The sequence below is a fragment of the Protopterus annectens genome, chromosome 7.part1 (genome assembly GCF_019279795.1).
Source record: "Protopterus annectens isolate FY-2018-M chromosome 7.part1, PAN1.0, whole genome shotgun sequence".
Classification (NCBI taxonomy): Eukaryota; Metazoa; Chordata; order Ceratodontiformes; family Protopteridae; genus Protopterus; species Protopterus annectens.
Genome location: NC_056740.1, coordinates 345,231,546 through 345,253,615, shown reverse-complemented (window position 1 = coordinate 345,253,615; position 22,070 = coordinate 345,231,546). Strand labels below are relative to the sequence as shown.

At 41.9% G+C, this 22,070-nt stretch overlaps 1 protein-coding gene across 1 annotated transcript in view; it reads left to right on the top strand.

The window, feature by feature from the left end:
* DNAH12 (dynein axonemal heavy chain 12) overlaps positions 1–22,070 on the top strand; it is a 4,520,724-nt gene that overhangs the window by 862,981 nt on the left and 3,635,673 nt on the right. Inside the window, exon 9 of the mRNA XM_044078497.1 lies at positions 2,320–2,498. Coding sequence (XP_043934432.1) covers positions 2,320–2,498 — 179 coding nt within the window. The remainder of the gene's footprint in view (positions 1–2,319; positions 2,499–22,070) is intronic.

The following is a 22,070-nucleotide window of genomic DNA, read 5'->3' as shown; positions in this document are numbered from 1 at the left end:
CATTACGTAACTTAGTTTCAAGTGGTAAAAAATATTCATTCAAAAGTGACATATATCTGAAACCTTGTTCAATGTTTAGGTCTTGCCACTTTTTTAAAAGAACCGGGTGATTAGTCCCATAAGACGGCATACAAAAAACACGCATTTCCCTAGGTACAATGCGATAGTGTAGAGAAGCTTCAAGGTGCTGCCTTTGCCAGGCATACCTTTGTAACAGATACAGTTTATCTTCAAAATCTTTGACAGTCAAGTTAAAATCAGCAGTATTTTCTTCAGGTAAAGTGGATACTAACCCATTGGAAGACCCACCTAGTTCCAGAGCCAATAAAGGGTTGGAGACGTGATGTAACAGTCCTTCTGGTATAGTTGAATAACCCCTCGACTCCGGTCTGTAGTCAAGCTCCACAACTGGAGAATCCATCGTGTAGAGCAGTTACCACACAAAGTAAAAGTTTTTTTGTATCTCTAAAGTATCTTTATCTCGCTGGATTTCCCAATGTATCCTGCTAGCTTATCAAGCCTCGGGTAGACCCGCACCAGAAGGAGTTCGTGCTCATTCCACTCGCTCCATTTCTACTTCTGCGGCTTTCAAGTCTAGAGTTCCTTTGGATGATATTTGTTCTGCAGCCACTTGGGCTTCATCTCATACCTTTATCAACCACTACAAGCTAGACCTGCTTTCTAGAGGAAGAGCATCCTTTGGCTCTGCGGTGCTTCGTACTATCCTTCCATGATGGCCACCCAGGGTGCAGGTAGCTGGGGACTCTGTCCCACAGGTTGCAGACAAATGAACATTCCTACTTCAGATTTAGAAGTTATGTACTCACCATAACGTTCCATCTGAGTAGGTAGTTCATTTGTCTGCAACCATCCCCCCCTCCTTCCCCCTGACCTTCTTTGGATCTATTAGTTTTTTAGATATCCTTTGTTGGATATATATGGAGAGACAAACTCGATCTGAGGTCATGGAGGGTTAGCAGGGGATTATGGGTGAAGGGAGGGGCTAGGAGCTTGGATCCATTAGCTTGAAACAAGTTGCCGGCTCGGATCCGATATCGGATCCGTAACCCACAGGTTGCAGACAAATGAACTACCTACTCAGATGGAACGTTATGGTGAGTACATAACTTCTAATTTTCTTAATGTTTTGCTGGATGTGGGTGTCGAATTTTAGGTGTTCATCAATAGTTACCCCAAGAAGTTTAGCGAAGTGAGTACCTCTAAGGCAGTGTTTTGTGGCTTACAATTTGGAAAGAATGTTTATCAAGAGGGGAGGCTTTTGATGGAGAGAATAACAGAATTTTGGATTTGTTTGCATTTAGTGAGAGGTAGTTTTGGAGCATCCATTGTTCAGCGGAGAAGGCAGTTTGGGTTATTATTTGTAGCTGAGGGAGGGTGGGGGCACAGCAGATTAAAGTGGAATCATCTGCATATTGTACAATTTTGGTATCGGGTATGGCTTTGTGGAAGTCATTAATGAAGATGTTGAATAGCATTGGACCAAGTATAGATCCCTGAGGTACCCCAGTGGGGGTTGGAAGGAAGAAGGAGGTGCCCTTCCCCCATTTCACTGCTTGAGACCTACCAGGGAGGTAGCTTGAGAACCAAGATAAAGAATTATTGTAGAGATGGAGGCTAGAGAGGTGGTTTAAGAGGTGGGTGTGGGAAATGGTATAGAATGCTTTGGACAGGTCTAGTAGAACTGTAGAGACAATGTTACCAGAGTCATGGACTAGATTTACTGTATCTAAGAATGAGAGCAGGGCAGTGGTAGATGTGCCACCTCCAGGCAGCATATTAATGCAGTTGAGTTTGCTATTGTGTAAGCTTTAAGATAAAATATTTTAAAACTTGTACATAACATGGTTTTGGAATTATTGATGCAAATATGAACAAGCAATATTTGATGCCTAGAGGCATCAGTAGGAGTTAACCACAGATGCACCTGGAGGCGGCGCTTGGATATAATGAGCTAAAATCCCCCTTACGGATTTTATTTGAATTGATTTTTTTCATCTTGGAGTTTAGTCAGGAAATTCTAGCATGACTACTAACTGCCAACACTTTACATCCCCTCTCCACATACCTTCATACTCATTTTCAAACAGAAAGTCTCTGTAGATGTACCTGTTACCTCATTTAAAGCAGTGTGTTAAAAATCTTTGTATAACCTTAGCAGTAGAATCCAACTCTGTATTCTTCCTGTTTATAGCAAAAACAAATTAGTTTCATTGCATATTTTTTCATTTTCACTTGTTAGTTTGTAATACAGTTTTTGCAGTCAAATTAATTTACTTTCTTGTTTTTAAAATCTTGCAGTTTGTAGAGGAGTTTCGAAGTCTGGCTAAAGAGATAATGAGCCTTCCATCTCTTGTTCACTTTGACATGGTTTATCTTGACTGTGAAGATCTCAAACAAGGTCTGGCTACAAAGGCAAAATATTTTGCTGACCTGCTGCTAGAGAGACTTGTTGATAATCACAGACGTGTTAATGAACAGTAAGTATTTTAAGAAACCATATCTTCTGTAATATTAATATTGCTTTCAAATTTGATGGCTTGAATTACAGTAAATGTCTTTGAAATAAATGTCTGATGTTATCATATATTTCTTAAACAGAGTATGAGAACAAATCAGCTGCCTAATAATATTAAATTATATATTATGGGTTCATCTGTCACTTATAATTTTACTAATTGCTTAGATTTTCATTATATTGATCACTGCTGCAGTAGTCTTAGATGTATGGTTATATTCTTCCAATAGGGAGGGGTTCACGTCTCTTCGGAGTGGGAACCCTCTGCTCTGCCTGATAGGGGCGCCTTCGAGGTCATGAGGAGCGTGCTGACTCCTGAGTCGGCTCCTCGATTGGCCCCTTCGGCTCCTCCCCCCATGGTGCCTGCATCGGTCTCTGTCCACCCTCCTGACCCCAAGCATGGAGAACAGACACTCCAGGTCACCCCATTGGGCATATCTTCCTCTTCCGAGGCCTCCCCTGATCATTCAGAGGAGCCCCCTTGGAAGAGAAAATGTAAGAGGAAACATGTCGACTCCCCCGAGTCAATCACATCTGATACAAACTTGGAGGATTCGGAAGGGTCCCCAAGATCCCCCTCTGAGGAGGTCTCCTTTTCAGACATCCTAGAGATCTTTAAGCAGAGGGGGAACTGGACTGCCCTTAACTCTTCTGAGGACAAGTCGGTATACCTGGACGCGTTTGGTTCTCGCCCCTCCACCTCCTGGGTGTCTCCACCCTTCGACCCGCTCATGGAAGTAGTGGCTCAAAGGGCGTGGTCCGCCCCGGACACAGTGGAACCAACTCCCCGCAGGCCCACTAAGTTCATTACAGCCCCACCCAACAAACAATTTTTGACAAAAGGTGTCTCCGTTGATGCCATGGTGGTGGCAGCAGCCACGAAGAAGGAGTTGGCTGACCCTTCGGTCCTTGTCCATCCACCTAATAAAGAGTCTAGGACAATAGACAGGTACGAGAAGCGGATGTTTTCCTCAGCGACCTTTTCCATGCGGTCGCTGAATTATCTGTGCCACTTCACCCGCCTTCAAAGGGATCTTCTCAAGGAACTGGGTGATACCCTTCAGGATCCATCAGCTACAGGGGCTCAGGATAAGATTAACTCCCAGCTGGCGACCCTTAACTCTGTCGTCAACTCCTCCATGCAGCTCATTTCTTATGCAGCCGATGGGGCGAGTAGGGCCACAGGTACAGGCGTGACTTTGAGAAGACATGCCTGGATGCGGTTATGTAACTTTGCTGACCCCTTTAAGGCGTCCTTCACCAATACCCCTTTCGAAGGTTCGGCTCTGTTTGGACCACAGGTGAAGGATACCCTTACCAGGTGTGAGCAGGAAGGAAAGACTCTGTCTGCCGTGGGAGTCCGTTTTTCTACTCCCTCTAGACCATACCCTAAAGGTCAGAAGAGTGGGTAAATGTGGTTTTGGAAACCCCCAGGGAGTCGTGCCTGACACACGTGGTGAGTTTCCCTCCAGGGGCAGGGGAGGGAACAACAATAGACGCCACCCGAGGGGCAGAGGGGGGTCTGCAAAATCAGGGTAGCAGAGAATCTTTCTCTGACAAACCCTTTCAGCACCCCTGAGCGGCTGCCCGACTGTCCATTTTCGGAGGCAGTTGGGGGAAGATTGTCACTGTACCCAGAAGCCTGGCATCTCCTCACACAAGACAAATGGGTACAGTCCATCATATCCGAGGGTTACAAAATCCCCTTTGTTCACACCCCTGTACAAACAACCAAGTCCCTTCCAGATGTTCCACCCGGTCTAAGGGAACAAGCAGTGCTAGAAATTTCAAAACTGCTAGAAAAAAGGGCCATCCAGCCAGTCCCAGCAGACTAGCAAGGATCTGGAATTTACTCCAAGTTCTTTTTGGTACCAAAAAAGACAGGGGACTGGAGACCCATTACGGATCTCAGCAGGTTAAACAAATCTGTTCAAAGAATGAAGTTCCGGATGGTCATGCTTCAGTCCATTCTACCCTTTTTAGGTCAGGACAACTGGATGTGCTCCATAGACCTTCAGGATGCATACTACCATATCAAAATGGACAGGCGCTCCAGAAGGTTTCTCAGCTTCCGGCTGGGAGCCAGTCACTATCAATTCAGAGCCCTGCCCTTTGGTCTCACCACAGCCCCCAGGGTGTTCACCAAGTACATGGCAGTGGTTACGGCTCACCTGAGTCAGCGAGGATTCCAGGTGTTTCCATATCTAGATGACTGGCTATTTACTGCTTCCACCAGGCATCAGCTACTGCGAGCCAGAGATTATACCATCCAAACTTGTTCCGTGCTAGGTATCTCAATAAATTTTGAAAAGTCTGCATTGTCGCCTTGTTAGTCTATAACCTTTATAGGCGCAAGATTAAATACAAAAAAATCTGTCCGCAAAACTTCCTCTAGACAGAGTGTCAGACATTCGCCGACATGTGCAGGTCTTACTACAGTGCAAGAGGATTCAGGCCAGATTTGCACTAAAAACTTTGAGTCTCATGGCAGCAGCAATCATACTAGTTCCCCTGGCTCATTTTCACATGCGGATTCTTCAGTGGATGCTTTTTACCCAATGGTCCTTTTAACAACTTCCGATGTTTCACAAGATAATAATCACTCAAACATGCAAAGACCACCTGGCTTGGTGGATGGTCTCCCCTCTAGTACTCCAGGGCAGACCGTTTGTTTTTCCTTCTCCTGTTTCCACGGTGACCACGGATGCCTTCCTGATCAGGTGGGGGGGGGGGCACTTTCAGGGCAGGACTGTCCAGGGCACTTGGCAACCTCTAGAGTACCACCTGCACATAAACGTCTTGGAAATGAGAGCGGTACTTTTAGCGTTGCAAGCTCTTCAGGACTCTCTACCCACCAGGACTATTGCATTTCAAACAGACAATATGTCTGTAGTGTGGTACATCAACAAGCAGGGCGAAACCAAGTCATATCCCTTATATCAAGAAGCACTCAGACTCTGGCAGTGGGCGATCTCCTCTCAACGGTTTCTGATAGCAACGCACATCCCCGGGAAGTCCAACGTCATAGCGGACAGGCTAAGCAGAGCTATTCTCATGCCTCACGAGTGGTCTCTCAGTCAGTCAGTAACGGACAAAATTTTCCGCAGATGTAGTCAGTCTTGCTGCGACCTTTTCGCAACTCCTCTCAACAGCAAGTGCGATGATTTCTTCACTCTCTTTCCCCTCCCCGGCCACTCCCCCAGAGACGCTCTAGTTCACGATTGGCCCCGGGGTCTTCTGTATGCATTCCCACCTTTTCCTCTAATTCCCAAACTAATTCAGAAGGCGACCGCATTGGGATCCAGGATTATCCTCATTGCCCCTTACTGGCCTCGACAAATTTGGTTCCCATTCCTGCGCCACCTGCTGGAGCAGCCTTGGAATCTGGACCCAGTGCCAGACCTCTTGGTCCATCAGTCGGGCGGGCTGCACCAATCCCTTCAGTCTCTCAAACTCACAGCTTGGTTGCTCCACTTCCAACCTTAGCCAGGCTTCCACATATTTCCCAGCCGGTGCGTGAAATCATCCTTTCTTCACGCAAATCTACCACCAGGAAGACTTATGCTAGTAAGTGGAAATGTTTCTCTTTCTGGGCAGAGGCTAGGAATATAGACCCCTTTACAGCCCCTGTCCATCACGTTCTAGATTTTTTAGCAGAACTCTTTCAAGCTGGTTCCTCGTCTGCCACCATTAGGGTCCAATTAGCTGCTATCGCAAATTTCCACTCTGGCCTGTCAGAAACCAGCATCATGTCCCACAAACTTTGCAAGGCCTTTCTTAAAGGAACTATTTTGCTTAGGCCCCCGGTCAGAGATTCCCCCACCTCCGTGGGACTTAAACTTGATATTAGCTTCCTTGATTCTCCCCCCTTTTGAACCTGTGGCTTCCTGTTCCTTAAAATTACTCTCCTGGAAGACTCTCTTTTTAGTAGCCATCACCTCAGCTAGGAGAGTTTCGGTACTTCAAGCCCTCTGTATTCATCCTCCTTACCTTGTGTTTCATAAGGACAGAGTTTCACTCAGGATTAATCCTTCATTTCTGCCCAAGATACCTTCCAAAACAAACCTGAATCAGGCTATCGATCTACCTGTCTTTTTTCCTAACTATTCGAACAAAACTGAGCAAAAGTTACACCAATTGGATGTTCATAGGCAATTACGTTTTTATTTGGATAGGACTAGACAAACAAGAAAATCAGATCAACTCTTCCTGTCCTATGCTGAGGGCAAACAGGGCCTGCCAGTTTCTAAAGTAACCTTATCCAGGTGGTTGTCCTCTATTATTACTTTGATTTATCAGCTGAGACATAAAGAGCTCCCTACTAAACCTAAAGGTCATTCCAACAGAGCGTTAGCTACTTCGGTAGCTTTTCAAGCAAGACTACCAATGGAATCTATTTGTGCTGCAGCCACATGGGCCATTCCTCATACTTTCATTTCACATTATAAGTTGGATATGGCCTCTGGGAGTAGAGCTGATTTTGGTTCCACTGTGCTCAAGAGTCTGTTCCAATGAGCCACCCAGGACTAAGGTGCTAGGGACGCTGTCCCAACCAGCAAGAATGAAGGCAAGATAGACAACTTAACATTAAGAAGTTATGTACCTACCATAACGTTCCATGTTAGTTGTCTTCTTCTCGCCTTCTTTCTTGCGTCCCACCCTCCATCCCCCTAGCCTGGACAGACCGAGAAGAGTCCCTTTTTGAGGCCTTCTTCCTCTGGCTGAGTCTTGTCTGGGTTACGTCCTCCTCTGTTTTAGTACTGTAGGTAAACCTTGTAGTTTGGACAGGTGTCCTTGAAATTTTTTCTATGGTGTTAGCTCTGCCAAACGAGATCTGGGTATCTAGCGCCAGGCATTGTGGGATATGGGGAGGCCTCAAGCCAGTAAATAGCTCTCGAGCTTTAGTAGATAGCCGAGGATCGGCTCAGAACCCAACCAAACCCCAACCAGCAAGAAAGAAGGCGAGAAGAAGAAAACTAACATGGAACGTTGTGGTAGGTACATAACTTCTTATTACATCTGTTAGATGTTCACAGACAGTTACGTTTTTACCTTCATAGTACCAAAGATTTGAGGAAATCTGAACAATTATTTGCTTCTTTTTCTGAATCAAAATTAGGCAAACCAGTTTCTAAAGTGACTTTAGCCAAATGATTGACTGATTGTATTACCATTGTTTATAAAAAGATGGGTTTGCCTACACCAAAATCATCAAAAGCATATTCCACCAGGTCTATGGCAACTTCTTCAGCCTTTTTGTCAAGGACTTCCTTGAATATTTGTACAGCTGCATCTTGGACTAATACTCATACATTTATTGATCATTACAAATTGGATCTGGTGTCTAGGGGAGTAGCTGTCTTTGGCTCAGCTATGCTCAGGAATGTCCTTCCTTAGCATCCTCCCAGAATGTAGATAGCTGGGGACTCTGTCCCAACAGTTGAGGAATGAATGAAAATCACATCAGATAAAAAAGTTATATACTCACCATAACATACCATCTGGATTGTCCATTTTCATTCTTTCTCAACTTCTTTCCCACCAACCTCCTTCTTTGCTTTACTCCTGGAAAAAACAAAGGATATAGGAGGAACTGCTTTTCCTTTGTTTCAGTCCCAGATTCTGTTATTATCTGATTCTCTACTTGTCTGCAGATCTGTGGTCAGCAAACAAGATCTGAGGTATGTAGGGTGACTAGGGCATTATGGAAAAAGGGAGGAGCTCGAGAGTTTCAGTGGTGTACAATCTGGAAGAAGTGGCCAAGTCAGATCCAAGGGTCGGATCCAAACCCAACATTTGAGGAAGAATAAAAATAGACAATGCAGATGAAACATTATGGTGAATACATAACTTTTTTTTTTTTATTTTGTTGATGTTTTATTACTTTACTCTTCAGGAAAGGTATGTTAAAGCTAGTAGTGTTTTGTTTTAGCAGACTGTCTCAAGACAGTAACAGACTTTAAAGTGTTATGTCTTTCTGGTGAGACAGTAGGTCTGGAGTTCTTTCCTTTCAGTTTACAAGTAGTGTAAAGTAACTGAAAACATTTTTTTCTTTGGAGAAATTTGTTTTTTCTTTTGCGGGGCTGCCGTACTCTTTTAAAATGTTTTTTTACTGTGTTTTTGTTTTTTTTTCTTTTTTTGTCAACAATGTAACTTTTTTGGACTGGTAATTTTTACTGACAATTGCTACTTGTCTTCCCTCAGAAAGTGGCACCATTTTTGCCTTTTTTTCTCTTGACCATGGAAATGACTACTGGTCTCGTGATCGGTCCTTCTTCCAGCTACAAAAAGAAAACAATTAAGTGAACAGCCTTTGCCACCACAGTGGTCTAGCAATTTGCCTCAGGCGCAGGTGGGTGACTCTGCTGTGGCTATTTGTTGTACCTCATACCGCTCATCTTTCACCCTGGACATCTCTAGTGTAGTATCTACAGCCGCTGGGGACTAGGGGTTAGCCATATCTTCTGCAGCTGTTGAGGTCCCCACAGCAGGCAAGGAAGAGCCACTCTTGTTGGTCCTGGAAGAGGAAACAGGGAAGGTTTCCCTGTTGTCAAAATGCTGTGCTCATACCTGGAGAAGCAACTGCTACCATTAATAACATGGTTGGCCCCATTTTTTTCCTGTCAAAAAGAAATAGAAAATTAAGCATGTATCTAGTCCTCATCAAATTTCCTTGGATTGGAGTAGTTTACTGGGTCTGGCTCGGGGTTTAATTCCAGCTATTGATCCTTCTTGTAAAGCTGTTTCTGGCAAAAGTAAGAGGGATTCCTCTTTTCCTGAAGAAATTTAAGATTCTGAATCTGAACAGTAAGATGCAGGAATGGACATTTTTTATCCTCAGATTTCAGATGACTCAGAGAAGAGCTCAGTTTCTGATTCTCCCTGTGGGGAGGGGGGGTTCTCTTTGAGACTGTTGCTAGAATGTGCTAGTATTTTCGGTGGACGAACACTGGGGTTTCGCAGTCCCACTGAAAATACTGAGTTGTTACAGAAGGATTTTCCAGAATTTATACCCATTCCTCCTGTTCTGTCAGCTTTAGAGGATGTGTGTGTTACTGACTGCAGTTGTCGTGATAGTCAGCAAGCTGACCGTAAAAATGAAGACAGGATGTATAAATTTCCTCAGTCTTTTAAAGTTTTATATACTATTCTCAAACCTGACTCAGCAGCTAATAACTTAAGTTGAGCCCACTGCTGCTAAACACTTAATTCCACTCTTACTGTGTCTGTTAAGGATGTGAAAAATATTGATAGGTATGAATAAAAGTATATACTTTTGCAACTTTGATTTTCAGAATTTTGAGTTGTAGGGTTCTTATGTTAAAGCTTGTTGTGACAAATTGTGAAAGTATGAAGATGTGAAAGTATGAGGAATGTTTTATTTGCAGTTTCTTCTTGTCAGAAAATACCTGTTTTAAATAACTTAGTTTCTTCTGTTGTACACGTCACTACTCATTGTTTGCAGTGTGTGCATGTCTCTGTTGATACTTCTTCCAGGGTTATGGTCACTTGTACTGTTTTGAGGAGGTTTGCATGACAGTGTTCTCAGAACCTCCCAGGTGATGTTAAAAAAATTGAGATTTTAAATTCTCCATTGGCTAGAGATTTAGTGCTTGGCCCCTGTCCTGAAGAGGTGACTAAGAAGTGTGATGAAAGTGGCAAGCTGATCCAGGGAATCTCTAAGATTTTTTAAGAGATTTTTATCTCCTCATCCCATTTTGGCAAAAATCAGAATAAGCAGTCTCAACAAAATTCAAGTCAACAGATGTTTAAGAAAAAATAGCAAGGGGGTTCCAAAAAGTATTTCTTCTTTCCTTTGCTCCTTTCACACTTTACAGGACACTGCATGTTCACGCTCACTTTTATAACTAAGCTACAGTTCAAGACTCTGTCTCTGAAACACCCTCCTTTCTGCTAACAACAACAAAAAAAAAGCTTGACTATTCACACATCCTGAGTTCTTAGTTCAGTCACACAGGTATATTTCACTGTGATGTTGTTTAGGGGCACAGTATTATTCACTTCAAGGCTTATAGTGGATTGTTGTTCAACTTGTCATTGTGTAATATCTTATAATAGTAGTCAGAGTGCAATGTCCTACCACAGAACCCAAGCTTACAGCCTTAAACAATATTTAATGTATTTACTGGATGGCCATTTTCTCCTTCAAGTAACTGGTTATATTCTTGGTACTGCTCTGTCAAATTTAGTTTGTTCCACTCTGCTCTGCAAACTTTCCAGCATTCAGTTTCTGTGAAACTGTAACTGAGGAAAACTCACCTGTAGATTCATTGTGTTTTGTAGTACTTTACTCTTTCTTAACAGCTGTACTGTAACTGCAGGCTGGAGTAGCATATCCCTTGCACTTCCAAAACATGTGTTAGACTAATGTTTCTATTACATAAAATTGTTCCACTGACAGCATAACTGATAGACTTCTCCTGCTGGTATTGGGGCTGTTTCTTGTTATGCTCCCTTCCTACCCCACCCCCCCCAATTTCCACCCAGAACACCACCTACTTCCCACTCTTTTTAAAGGCATACACATAAATATAGACAAACCCTGGGCACAAGAATTCACACACAATTCCTAAACCAACAGTGTGCTTTTAAGCACTTTAACTTTGTTTCCGCTCTTGTATTTGCTAACTAACCACAGTGATCACAGCTTACACCATCCACCTCACTCAGCTATTTGCTCCTACCCCTGCTATATTCATAGCCCAGTGTTCTAGCTCTTCTTTCCCTGACATATCTCTCTACAAAGTTACATACCATGCTTTTTTAAATATTACTGCATCCGTACTCTTCCTGTTTTATCACCTTACAAGTTACCATACATCACTTAATCTTGTACACATTTCTCCCACTATGTTCTCCACCTCTAACCATTCAAAGCACCCCACTTCACCACTAATCACTTCCAGTGTATACAAAGACTCATCCAATCTTTACTTCAAATTCAAATGACTAAATCCTCTCACCTATTATGCCAAAATAAAACTAACTGCTGAAGTTAAACCAAAACAAGCCTATCAGACATGTCCATTTTTCTCTCTTTTACTACTCTGTGGGAATATTCACCCCAATCCAGCCCCTGCTTACATCCTGACTCTTCATTAGCTTCCAAAACTCATCCCAAGCCAAACCTCCCTCCTACTCAGCCCAGCCACCTCCTTCCAAAACACGGGCAACACCATCATCACCAAAAGCATCAAAATCCAACCCATCTATCTCAAACTCACCCAAACAAGTTGCATTTGTTTCCTTAAATACTAGTAGCATCTACAATAAAATTCCAGAACTTCATCCTTGATCTCCCACAGTGCACCAGATATTCTTGCCATAACTGAAACATAGTTAAAACCCCATATACTTGACTCTGAAATATTACTCCCTGGTTATAATGTCATCAAGGCTGATAGAAATAAAAAAAGTGGTGGAGTAGCTTTACTATACCCTGAATATATTGAAATCCTAGCCTACAATAAACCTATTCCCATATTCCACAATGCTGAACTCCATATTTCCCTTCTTCAATTAAATAACCATAAGCAAGTATATGTTATAATACTATATATTCCCCCAGGTAATAATACTGCAACCCTGGAAAACATCCTAAACTGGATCTCTCATACAGTTTCTAATAAGAACATAATCATAGGTGACATTAATTTCGATTGGCAGATTATCTCCAGAAAATATCCATCAGTTAGCCTAAACCTATTTGGATTGACTGAACTAATTTCCTTCCCCACAAGTTATAACCATCCAGAAACAGTGGCTCAATTCTCATCTGGATATTGCTGTGCAATTCCACTAAGTCTCCAGTGGCATTCTCTCTCTGATTATCTCAGTGATCACCTCCCTATATATGCAAACAAACTCAGTACCAGTCATGTCAAACAACACTTACATAGAACTTCTGTAACCAAACTAATTATAACCCTGATACATTTAACAGAATTATAAGCTCCTTTAAATGGTCTGTCCTGAAAATATTCCATTCATTGAAGCTGTAAACAGGTTTAATTCACTTTTTCTGAAAACCCTCAGTAGTTCTGGCTCCAACTAGAAAAACAAAAGAAAAAAGAATAGTCATGGTCCTTGGTTATCCACTCAAAGCAGCCACCTAATGTATGAAAGAGGTAGGGCTTGGAAAGCATGGTTAAATATAGATCTCCCAAAAAACCTTCAACATTTAAATAACTGCATAATTATACTAAAAGACAGATTATCACAGGCAAGAGAATCTACTTCCGTAATCCCTTACTAAATCAGTCTTCCAACCCTAAAAATTTCTGGTCGTCTATTAATAATATATTATACCCTGGAACATCCAGCACTCCTAATCCTGCCTGAAATAACACTCCTTCCAAAATAGCTGCTTAATTGAACACACTTTTTGTCTAAAGCATTAAAGCCATTACTAAAGATTATCCTCCCAAAAATCCTGACATGACTTCTACTCAGACAGCAAACACCCCCTACTTCACTCTAAAACCCATTCCAAAATCCTACATCAAATTGCTACTTCTTAAACTGAAACTGTGTTCTCCTTCAGTAGATAATACCCTAGAAGAATACCTCAAGCTGGCTGACAGTCCTATAGCCTATCCTGTGTCTCTTCTAATAAATAGATCTATCTAGGAATCATACGTTCCTTCTTTATGGAAAAAAATATTCTCCTGTCCCAAAGAATGATAGAATCAGTTCCACTCACCCAGGTGAAGAAGAGTTTTTATTCAATGATATTCCTAATGCCACAAAAAGAAAATGGTTGGAGAACAGTTGTAGCTCTTTCTTTCCTAAACCTGTTTGTGATAGTTCCCAAATTCAGAATGTTGTTATTTCACAACCTGTTACCTCTTCTTCCTCTTTCAGGTTTCCTGGTAACAATAGACTTAAAAGATCCTTGCCATCACATCCCTGTTCATACTGACTTCAGATGTTTAAGGTTCTGTGTGCCTGGATCATATTATCAGTTCTCTGCCTTACCCTTTGGACTATCCACAGCACCAAAAGTGTTCACAAAGTGTTTAGCTCCAGTTATAGCCGATTGTAGGTTACAGGATATCCATGCTTTTCCATATTTAAATGATTTGCTTATCATTGCAGGGTCTTTTTCAAAGTGTCAGGAATCTCTGTCTTGGGTGAGAGATCTCTTACACCAGCTGGGATTCCAACAGAAAATTCAGACATCTTTCTTAACTCCCTTACAAAGGATTGTGTTCCTGGGATGTTAATTAGGCACCTTGGTTCAAAGAACTTTTCTTGCACAGGAAAAATAGATCTTTATTTAGATTTATTTCTAAGGTTTTCCACTCAGACTTTGGTCACTGTGGGGGAGTACTTCAGGATTTTGGGTCTCCTGGCATCTATGATTCTCATGATACCCCAGCAAGACTTCACATTAGAAAGATACAATGGTATCTGAAATCTCTTTGGTCCCAGCATATTACCACCCTTTATCTTTTCAAATCCCAGTGCTGCTGGTTGTCAGAAGAGAACTATTTTGTTGGGAGACAACAGTTATCCTTAAATTCAGGCCTCCCCCTCTCCTTCCCTGTTCCAAAGCAGTCATTTACCACAAACACTTTGGACTTTGCCTGTGGAAGATGCTGAACTCTCTAAACCATCTTTGGTCCTGGGACCCCATTAAGTGGTTACAGACAATGTCACAGTCATGTGGCACATCAGCAAGCAAGGGGGAAACCAGGTCATACCCTCTTTGCAGACTATCCTTGTTAGCTTTAGATATAACTTCACAGTACAACTCAGTATACAGGCATCTCATATTCTGCTCAGAGTACAATTGTATGGCAGACAAGCTGAGTAGGACAAAGACAGACCATCATGAATGGAAACTAGATAAAGGGGTATTCCAAGATTTGATCCTCTTATGAGGAGTTCCTCAAATAGACCTCTTGCCTTCTCTCTGAACAATCAACTGGCAAGTTTCTGTGCCAGGAATCCATGCAAGAACACATGGAAGACAGATGCCTTTTCTTTTCTTTGGATAGGAATATTCCTGTAATTCCTTTTAGGCACCTATTTACTAAGGACTTGCAGCAGGTGCTAATGGAAGGAAGAAAGCCTGCTACTAGTAAATCATATATTAGCAAATGGAAAAGATTTTCTAGTTGGTACCAACAACATAGCCAACACCCATTCAGAGCTAGTTGTTCTCTGGTTTTACATAATTTGTGTGAGTTAGAATCCTATGGCCTTTCTTGGTTCATTTATGAGTTATTTTAGCATGTCTGCCCATGGAGCCTCATTTTTCAATGTAGTCTCATGTCAAAATGTTCTTGAAAGGGGTTTTGCATAACAGGCCTCCAAAAACACTAGTGGCCTCTCCTTGGGATTTTAATTTTGTGCTAAAGAAGCTATCACTTGCTCCCTTTGAAACAGTTAATCTGTCTGACTTGAGGATCTTTGCATGGAAGGCAGCTTTACTGATTGCTGTGACCTCTACAAGGGTATCAGAGTTGCAGACTGTTATGGTGAGCCATCTCTATATCATTTTATATAGGGATATAATTTCCCTGAGAACTAATATTCTTTTATGGCTAAAGTGATATCTGAGTTTACTTTAAGCCAAACTATCCATCTCTCTGTTTTCTTTCCTAAACCTAAAAATGGAGGAGAAAGAATACTCCATACCTTGGATGTCCACAGATAAATCAGGTACTATCTTGACAGAACTAAATCTTTCAGATCTTCAGCTCAATTGTTCATTTTTTGTGAAGGTAAGAAGCAGGGACAATCAGTGTTAAAACAGATCATTTACCAATGATTGTCTAAGGATATTGCCTTTTGTTATACTCCCCATAACAAAACAATTCCAGGCAGGGTCAAGGCTCACTGTTCCATGGTCTTGGCCTCAACTATGGCTTTTTGGAAATGATTGGATTCTAGAAGCTGCTACTTAGTCCTCTGTACATACTTTTACAAAAGGTCTGGATCAAGCCTTGCTAGGACCATTCTGCAGAGACTCCTGAATGTAGATAGCTAAGGTAATCTACCCATATAGCTAAGGCTACTGCAGCAGTGATCAGTATGATGAACATGGTACAGTTATGTAAGTTGAACTTACCATAACAGTAGACATTTGAATGATCACTGCTGAAGTAGTGCTCCTTCCCTCCAGCTCCCTTGTTTCATGGTGTGTTTTTATGCCAGGGTGTAGACACTTATTTTTGTTATTCCTAGCAGTGGCCTTTCAGAGCTCAGCCTCCCTTTCTCTGCTGGCAGGAAAGCTCTGAAGGGCTTCACGCCCAAACTTGTCTTTCAGTCAACTCATCTCAAGCTGCTTGACAGTTTGGGCTTGTGAAAGGTGCCTTGAATCTATGGAAGGTGGCCAGGTGTTATATCCTTGACAGGATATAACCCATATAGATCTGATGATGTCCTTTTCATTCCTCCTCACTAATCAGGTCTCTGATCCGACACTGGATCTGACTCAGCTCCTTTCCAAGACTTAGGATCCAAGTCTCGAGCTCCTCCCTCTACCTATAATGCACCATGCCATCCTCAACTCCCCAGACTGAGTTTGATGCCCTATAACTAAAAGAGGTTACCACAATATAGAGAGAGAGAGAAGTATCTGAGGCTCAAGCCTGGAACTCATGAGTTCCAAACTCTTCCAAACACTTCACAAAGACACCAGGCCGGGGGATGGATGGGATGGACGTGAGGAGGAATGAAGATGGACAACACACATACCTTGTTATGGTGAGTACATAACTTTTCAATCTGATGTTGTCCTTTTCATTCCTTGTCACTAATGGGTCAAAGTCCCCAGCTACATAATTCCTGGGTGGCCCTTAAGGAAGGATGTGCCGGAGCAAGGTCGAGCTGAAGGATGCCCTGCTCCTGGAAACAATATCCAGCTTATAATGCATAAAAAGATATGAGTAGGCAGATGAAGTAGCCATAGCCCTAGTGGAATAAGCCCTGGGAGGCTGGGACAAGTCAATATCTCTCTGAGTAAATCAATGAAATACAGGCTGTTATCCATTTTGCTAAAGTGATTTTTGAAACTGCCTGTCCTGACCGGCTTGCTGAGAAGGAGACAAACAGCTGATCAAATTTTCTGTCTCTCTGTTCTGTGTAGATAGAAATGCAATTGTCTGTGAATATCCAGGAGCTGTAAAAGATATTCATCTTTGTTCGAAAAGTTGGGGAAGAAAACCGGCAAATGAACTGACTGGTCAATGTTAGACTCCGTGATCACCTTAGGCATAAAAGAAGGATTTATTCTAAAGGAAACTCTATCTTTGTGAAAAATGATGTAGGGGGGTTTCAAAAAGTTGCCAACAGGCAAAAAACAATAAACTGTAAAAAATATAAACTAAAAAATGATCACAACCACGTGTAAAACCTGTCACTGTTTAATATAAGAAACGACTAAACGCTTTCGCCTTCTATTCGATAGGCTTCATCAGAGTCATTTTAAACAGCAATTTATCTGCACTTTGGTTCTTGCAACCAGTCATATCCTTCCACTAATTTAGAAAGAAACCTTACCTAAAATTTTTTTAAAAACAACATCCCAAAAAAACATTCATTTCACATTAATCCAAACAACCAAATAATATTCTAACTTTGTGCAGGTCATTCTCAGTTCACATTTAAATATATTCTGATTTACATTGATAAAAACAAAATAATTAATTAATTTTCATCTCATACCCTAAGCTGCCTTTTTGTCTCTTGTATTACTAAATTTGGTTAGCTCTCTGTTTGAATGTAGGTACTAGGGAAATACTATCAATTAGCCCTGGAGAGACATTGGCATTCAACCTTAATTGCCATTTTGTCTCCCCTCTGCTGCACTTCTAATTTGATGTCACCCCCCCTTTCCTTCCTTACCACCCTGTCTATTACAAAAAAGATGAACCTCCTAAAGTTGATACATTTGGTACTGTGAATAAACAGGGCGTTGTGCATGTCCTTGTTCTTGATAGACCCAAGATGTTCACTTATCCTGTCTCTCAACCTAGGTGTCGTCTTTCCAACATAAAATGCTGGACAAGACGTACATGTGGCAAGATAGACCAGCATTTGTGAATTACAATTGCAATTGCATCTCCCTAGACATTTAATGGAAAGCCTGTAATCACTGACAGATACATACGGTCCATCATTAATGAATTTACAATACATACAGGCACCACATTTAGTCATAATAGATTTATATCTCATGTTTATACCCATTTTTGGGGGCCCTTCACTAATGTCCTTGATGTTCCTTCCTTGACTAAACACTATTTGCAGTTTTCTCTCCAACTTTTCCTTGGTTCCCTGTTCAGTACAGATGTCCCAACATTTGTTTACTATAGTGTGTGCAGTAGATGCCTGTGGGAGTTGTATCTCAATACCATTACATCACTTTTTCTGTTTCTAACTGTAGTTTGCATTTGACTACCTGTGGTTATTAAAATTTGGGGTAAAGAAGGTGTTTCTCTTAAATATTATCTCTCGTTTAATTTTTACAAATAGCTTTAATGGGTACCCCCTTTCAATGAATAATCCAATCAAGTTATAAAGTTCCTTTACAAAAGGTAGTGTCATCACTTACTAGACTGGATAACCGCACCATTTGTCCTTTTATAATACTTTTTCTTTTTTCTTTGATGGAAGGGGTTATAGCTGTTAAAGTGGAGTAAAGTAATGGAGTAAGTTTGTTTCCTGAAGATGGTGCTATTAAGTTCCTCTGTTTCACTAAACTTTGTTAAATGTATGTCCAGGAATTCTATCTCCTTGGGTTTCCATTTACTTGTGAATCTAAGGAACGTAGTGGTAGAATTTAAATATTCTACAAAGTCTTTAGCTTCTTTCTCATCCCCATCCCAAAGGATGAATATGTCATCCAAGAATCAAATGTAGGATTTAATTTTGTTTACAAAAATTGATTGAAAAACAAATTTCCTTTCCCATTCCAACAGAAACGCACTCGACCACCACAACACAACACTAATCACGAGACACATAACTCTCCTAAACAGTATGCCACTCAACCAAAGCCCCTGAGATAAAACAGCATGCCCAACACACTAGTCATAGGTGACTCGATAGTGAGGCACACTAATGTCCCACTCACTAGGTTGAATAAGGAGAAAGTAACAGTCAGCTGCCTGTCAGGCGCCAGGATCTGCCACATAACGCACGTACTCAGGACCCTCAACAACAGGTACAAATATGACTTTGTCATTGTACATGTGGGTGTGAATGACCTGAGACATACCTCCCTGGACTACATGAAAAGAGACATAGAGGAGCTCTCGGATTATGTAGCCCAGGCGGATACGACCCTAGCCCTGAGCAGCATCCTACCATCACCCAGAATGATACCACAGTACAAGCAGAAAATGATTGATTTCAACAATTGGCTAAGTTTTTGGTGTCATTCTAAGAGGATCGAGTATCTGTCTGCCTGGGATGACATGATTGACAGAACTCGATGCTTTGCCAGAGATGGCCTGCATCTGTCACCCCTGGGCTTCTGGATACTGGCCAAGGCTCTTGCCACCCCTATAGTGCTTTTTTAGGCAGTGTTCCAAAGAACAAATTACCAACGTAACAGCTACAAACAAATGCAATTTGAGGGTCATGCTCCTCAACGCTAGAAGTCTAAATCTCAAAATGCACTTGCTTGAAGTACTCCCTAAAATGGAGAACATTGACATTTGTGCTGTACCAGAAACCTGGTTCAAGGCAGCAGAAAGCACCCCTGCGCTACCAGGCTACAACTGATTCCACACCTTTCGGACCCAAAACTTGGACCGAAGCTCCAAAGGCGGTGGTGTTTCTATATTCATAAAGGATGTGCACACCTCCAGACTGGTAGCCCAATGTAATACACCTGAGATACATCAGGTGCAGCTAACATTGGATAAGACAGTGATTTAGGTTGTAGCCTGCTATAGGCCCCCAACCATGTCCCAAGATTCATATTCCACATTCCTAAGCACCCTAGAGAATATTAAGGTCCAACCTAACACACTCATACTGGGCGACTTCAACTACCCCTCCATTAACTGGGAAAACTACTCATGTACCAATATACTTGCCCAATGCTTTCTGGAATTCATTAATTCCAATGCCCTGGACCAGCTCGTTCTTACCCCACTAGAGGTAGCAACATCCTTGACCTGGTCATTACTAACATGGGCGACCGTTGCTCTACACCAATAGTCAACTCCTCCATGGTTATATCCGATCACAAGCTAATTACCTTGGAAATGCACATCCCTCCCACCCCCGAACAAAGGTAACCACCATGAAAAACTTCTCCAAAGCTAACTTTGGGCTCCTAAAAACAGAGGTGGCTAACTTCACGGCACCCATGCAAATGGTGAATAGTTGCATGACCAAAAAAAAAAAAAAACTTTTTTTTTTTTTTTTTTTTTTGCCTGAATCTCCTTGTGTTCTGACTGTGCTTCTCACACATTTTGGAAATATAGAGTATATTTCAGAGCATTTATTATAACTGTAATTGCCTTAATATTGCTACAACTCAAGTGCTCTAGGTTGCACTGCATATGAAGTGTTTGTGTGTTTTAGCTGCTTTTCTGTATATATAGACTTCTCTGTTTCTTTAACTAAGCTTTGCAAAGTTGTTTTATTGCATTCCTGCCTGTATTTCTGAGTTTTTTTCACTTTTAAAGTTTGTTTTTGCTTAGTTTAACTGGTAGGCTACACACTCAAGTGCGTTAGCCGAATTAAAGCATTTACTGTGTTTCTGTACCTAATTTCTGCTACTTTGTAAAAAAAAAAAAAAAATATCCTTGTTTCCCACCTTTACTGAACTAGAATAGTCCAGTCTTCAGGTATTGCTGATCTCTGGGCTGTGTCATAATTCCTGTGTTGCCCATATCCTTATTTGGATAGGAGGAAGCTTCTTTGTTCACCAGTGAGAGTGGGGAGCTCTGAGCAGCCTATCTGTCCCTTGAGGAGTGGTTCCAGCCCAGTGACTTGTAGCTTATTGGCCATTTTGGGCCTATCTATCTATCCTATCTCTTACTAACCCCCTGCTTTAAAGCCAGCTTTTGCAGGGAAATTTAAGGTTTGTCCTGTTTGTTGCATTTACCTGTTGAGGCCACACACTCAAGTGCACTAGCCTGTGTTACATATTTATTGCATTTTCCTGCTGTTTGTTGCAAAAAAGAAAAAAAAATTATCCTTGTTTCCCGTCTTTCCTGACCTAGAGTAGTCCAAATACAGGCTTTGCTGTATTCTGGTCTTTTGGAAAGTTCCTGTGTTGCCCATTTCCTTTCTTGGATAAAGGGAGGCTTCTTTGTTCACCAGTGGCAGTGGGGAGCTTAGAGCAGCCTATCTATCCCAGGAGGAGTGTTCCCAGCACAAGAATCTGGTAGTCTATTGGCCGTTTTGGGCCAATTTCTAGCTCTTTCAAGTCCCCCTGTATAAAACCCGCTTTGGTGCGGTTTTTGCACTTGTTACTATTCAGCCTCAGCCAAGCTCCTCGTGGTCCTGCAAAGTGGTGCTAGCAGCAGAGAGGCTAAAAGAGCGACTGCTAACCTGATAAAAGTGTTTTTTTTCTTGCTACTATCTGGGCGACTGTCCGATCTAGCTAAACTGCAAGTATTTCTGCTTCTTGAACTGTTTTAAACTGTTTAAAGTTGTTTTTGCACCTGCACTTTTAAAGTTTGTCCTGTTTGTTGCATTTACCTGTTGAGGCTACACACTCAAGTGCGCTAGCCTGTGTTACATATTTATTGCATTTTCCTGCTTTTTGTTGCAAAAAAGAAAAAAAACAAAAAAAATGATCCTTGTTTCCCATCTTTCCTGACCTAGAGTAGTCCAAATACAGGCTTTGCTATATTCTGGACTTTTGGAAAGTTCCTGTGTTGCCCATTTCCTTTCTTGGATAAAGGGAGGCTTCTATGTTCACCAGTGGCAGGGGGGAGCTTAGAGCAGCCTATCTATCCCTGGAGGAGTGTTCCCAGCACAAGAATCTGGTAGTCTATTGGCCGTTTTGGGCCAATTTCTAGCTCTTTCAAGTCCTCGTGTATAAAACCCGCTTTGGCGCTGCTTTGCGCAATTTTGCGCATAGTGCAGCATCGGGCAGCTCCGCTTAATTGGGTTTAAACCATTCTCGGCTCCACGAAGTCTGCTCTTCACTTTTTCCCTTAGAACTGATCTAGTTCTCATAATAAACACCCTATTCCTACTCTAAAGCCTGGCATTTGCTCACTAAACCAATTATATAAGTCAGCACTAAAAAATTAAAAGCACTGCACCCTCAGAAACTCCCCTTGAGTACCTTGTTCCCCATTGGCCCTTTTTTTCAATTATAAAGAGATTCCCAATACTATTCTAGCATGTCCAAAGGTCAGTTGTCAATCTCCTCTCCGGTCCAGCTGGTGAATCTGGGAATCTTGAGGCAATGTTACAACTGCCTCATGTACACAGACAACCCTCTCTTCCTCCCAACAAATTCCAACACATGTGAGAGATGCAACCATATAGCCAAACTGGAGGCAAAGCTCTCTCAACTCAGTACTGG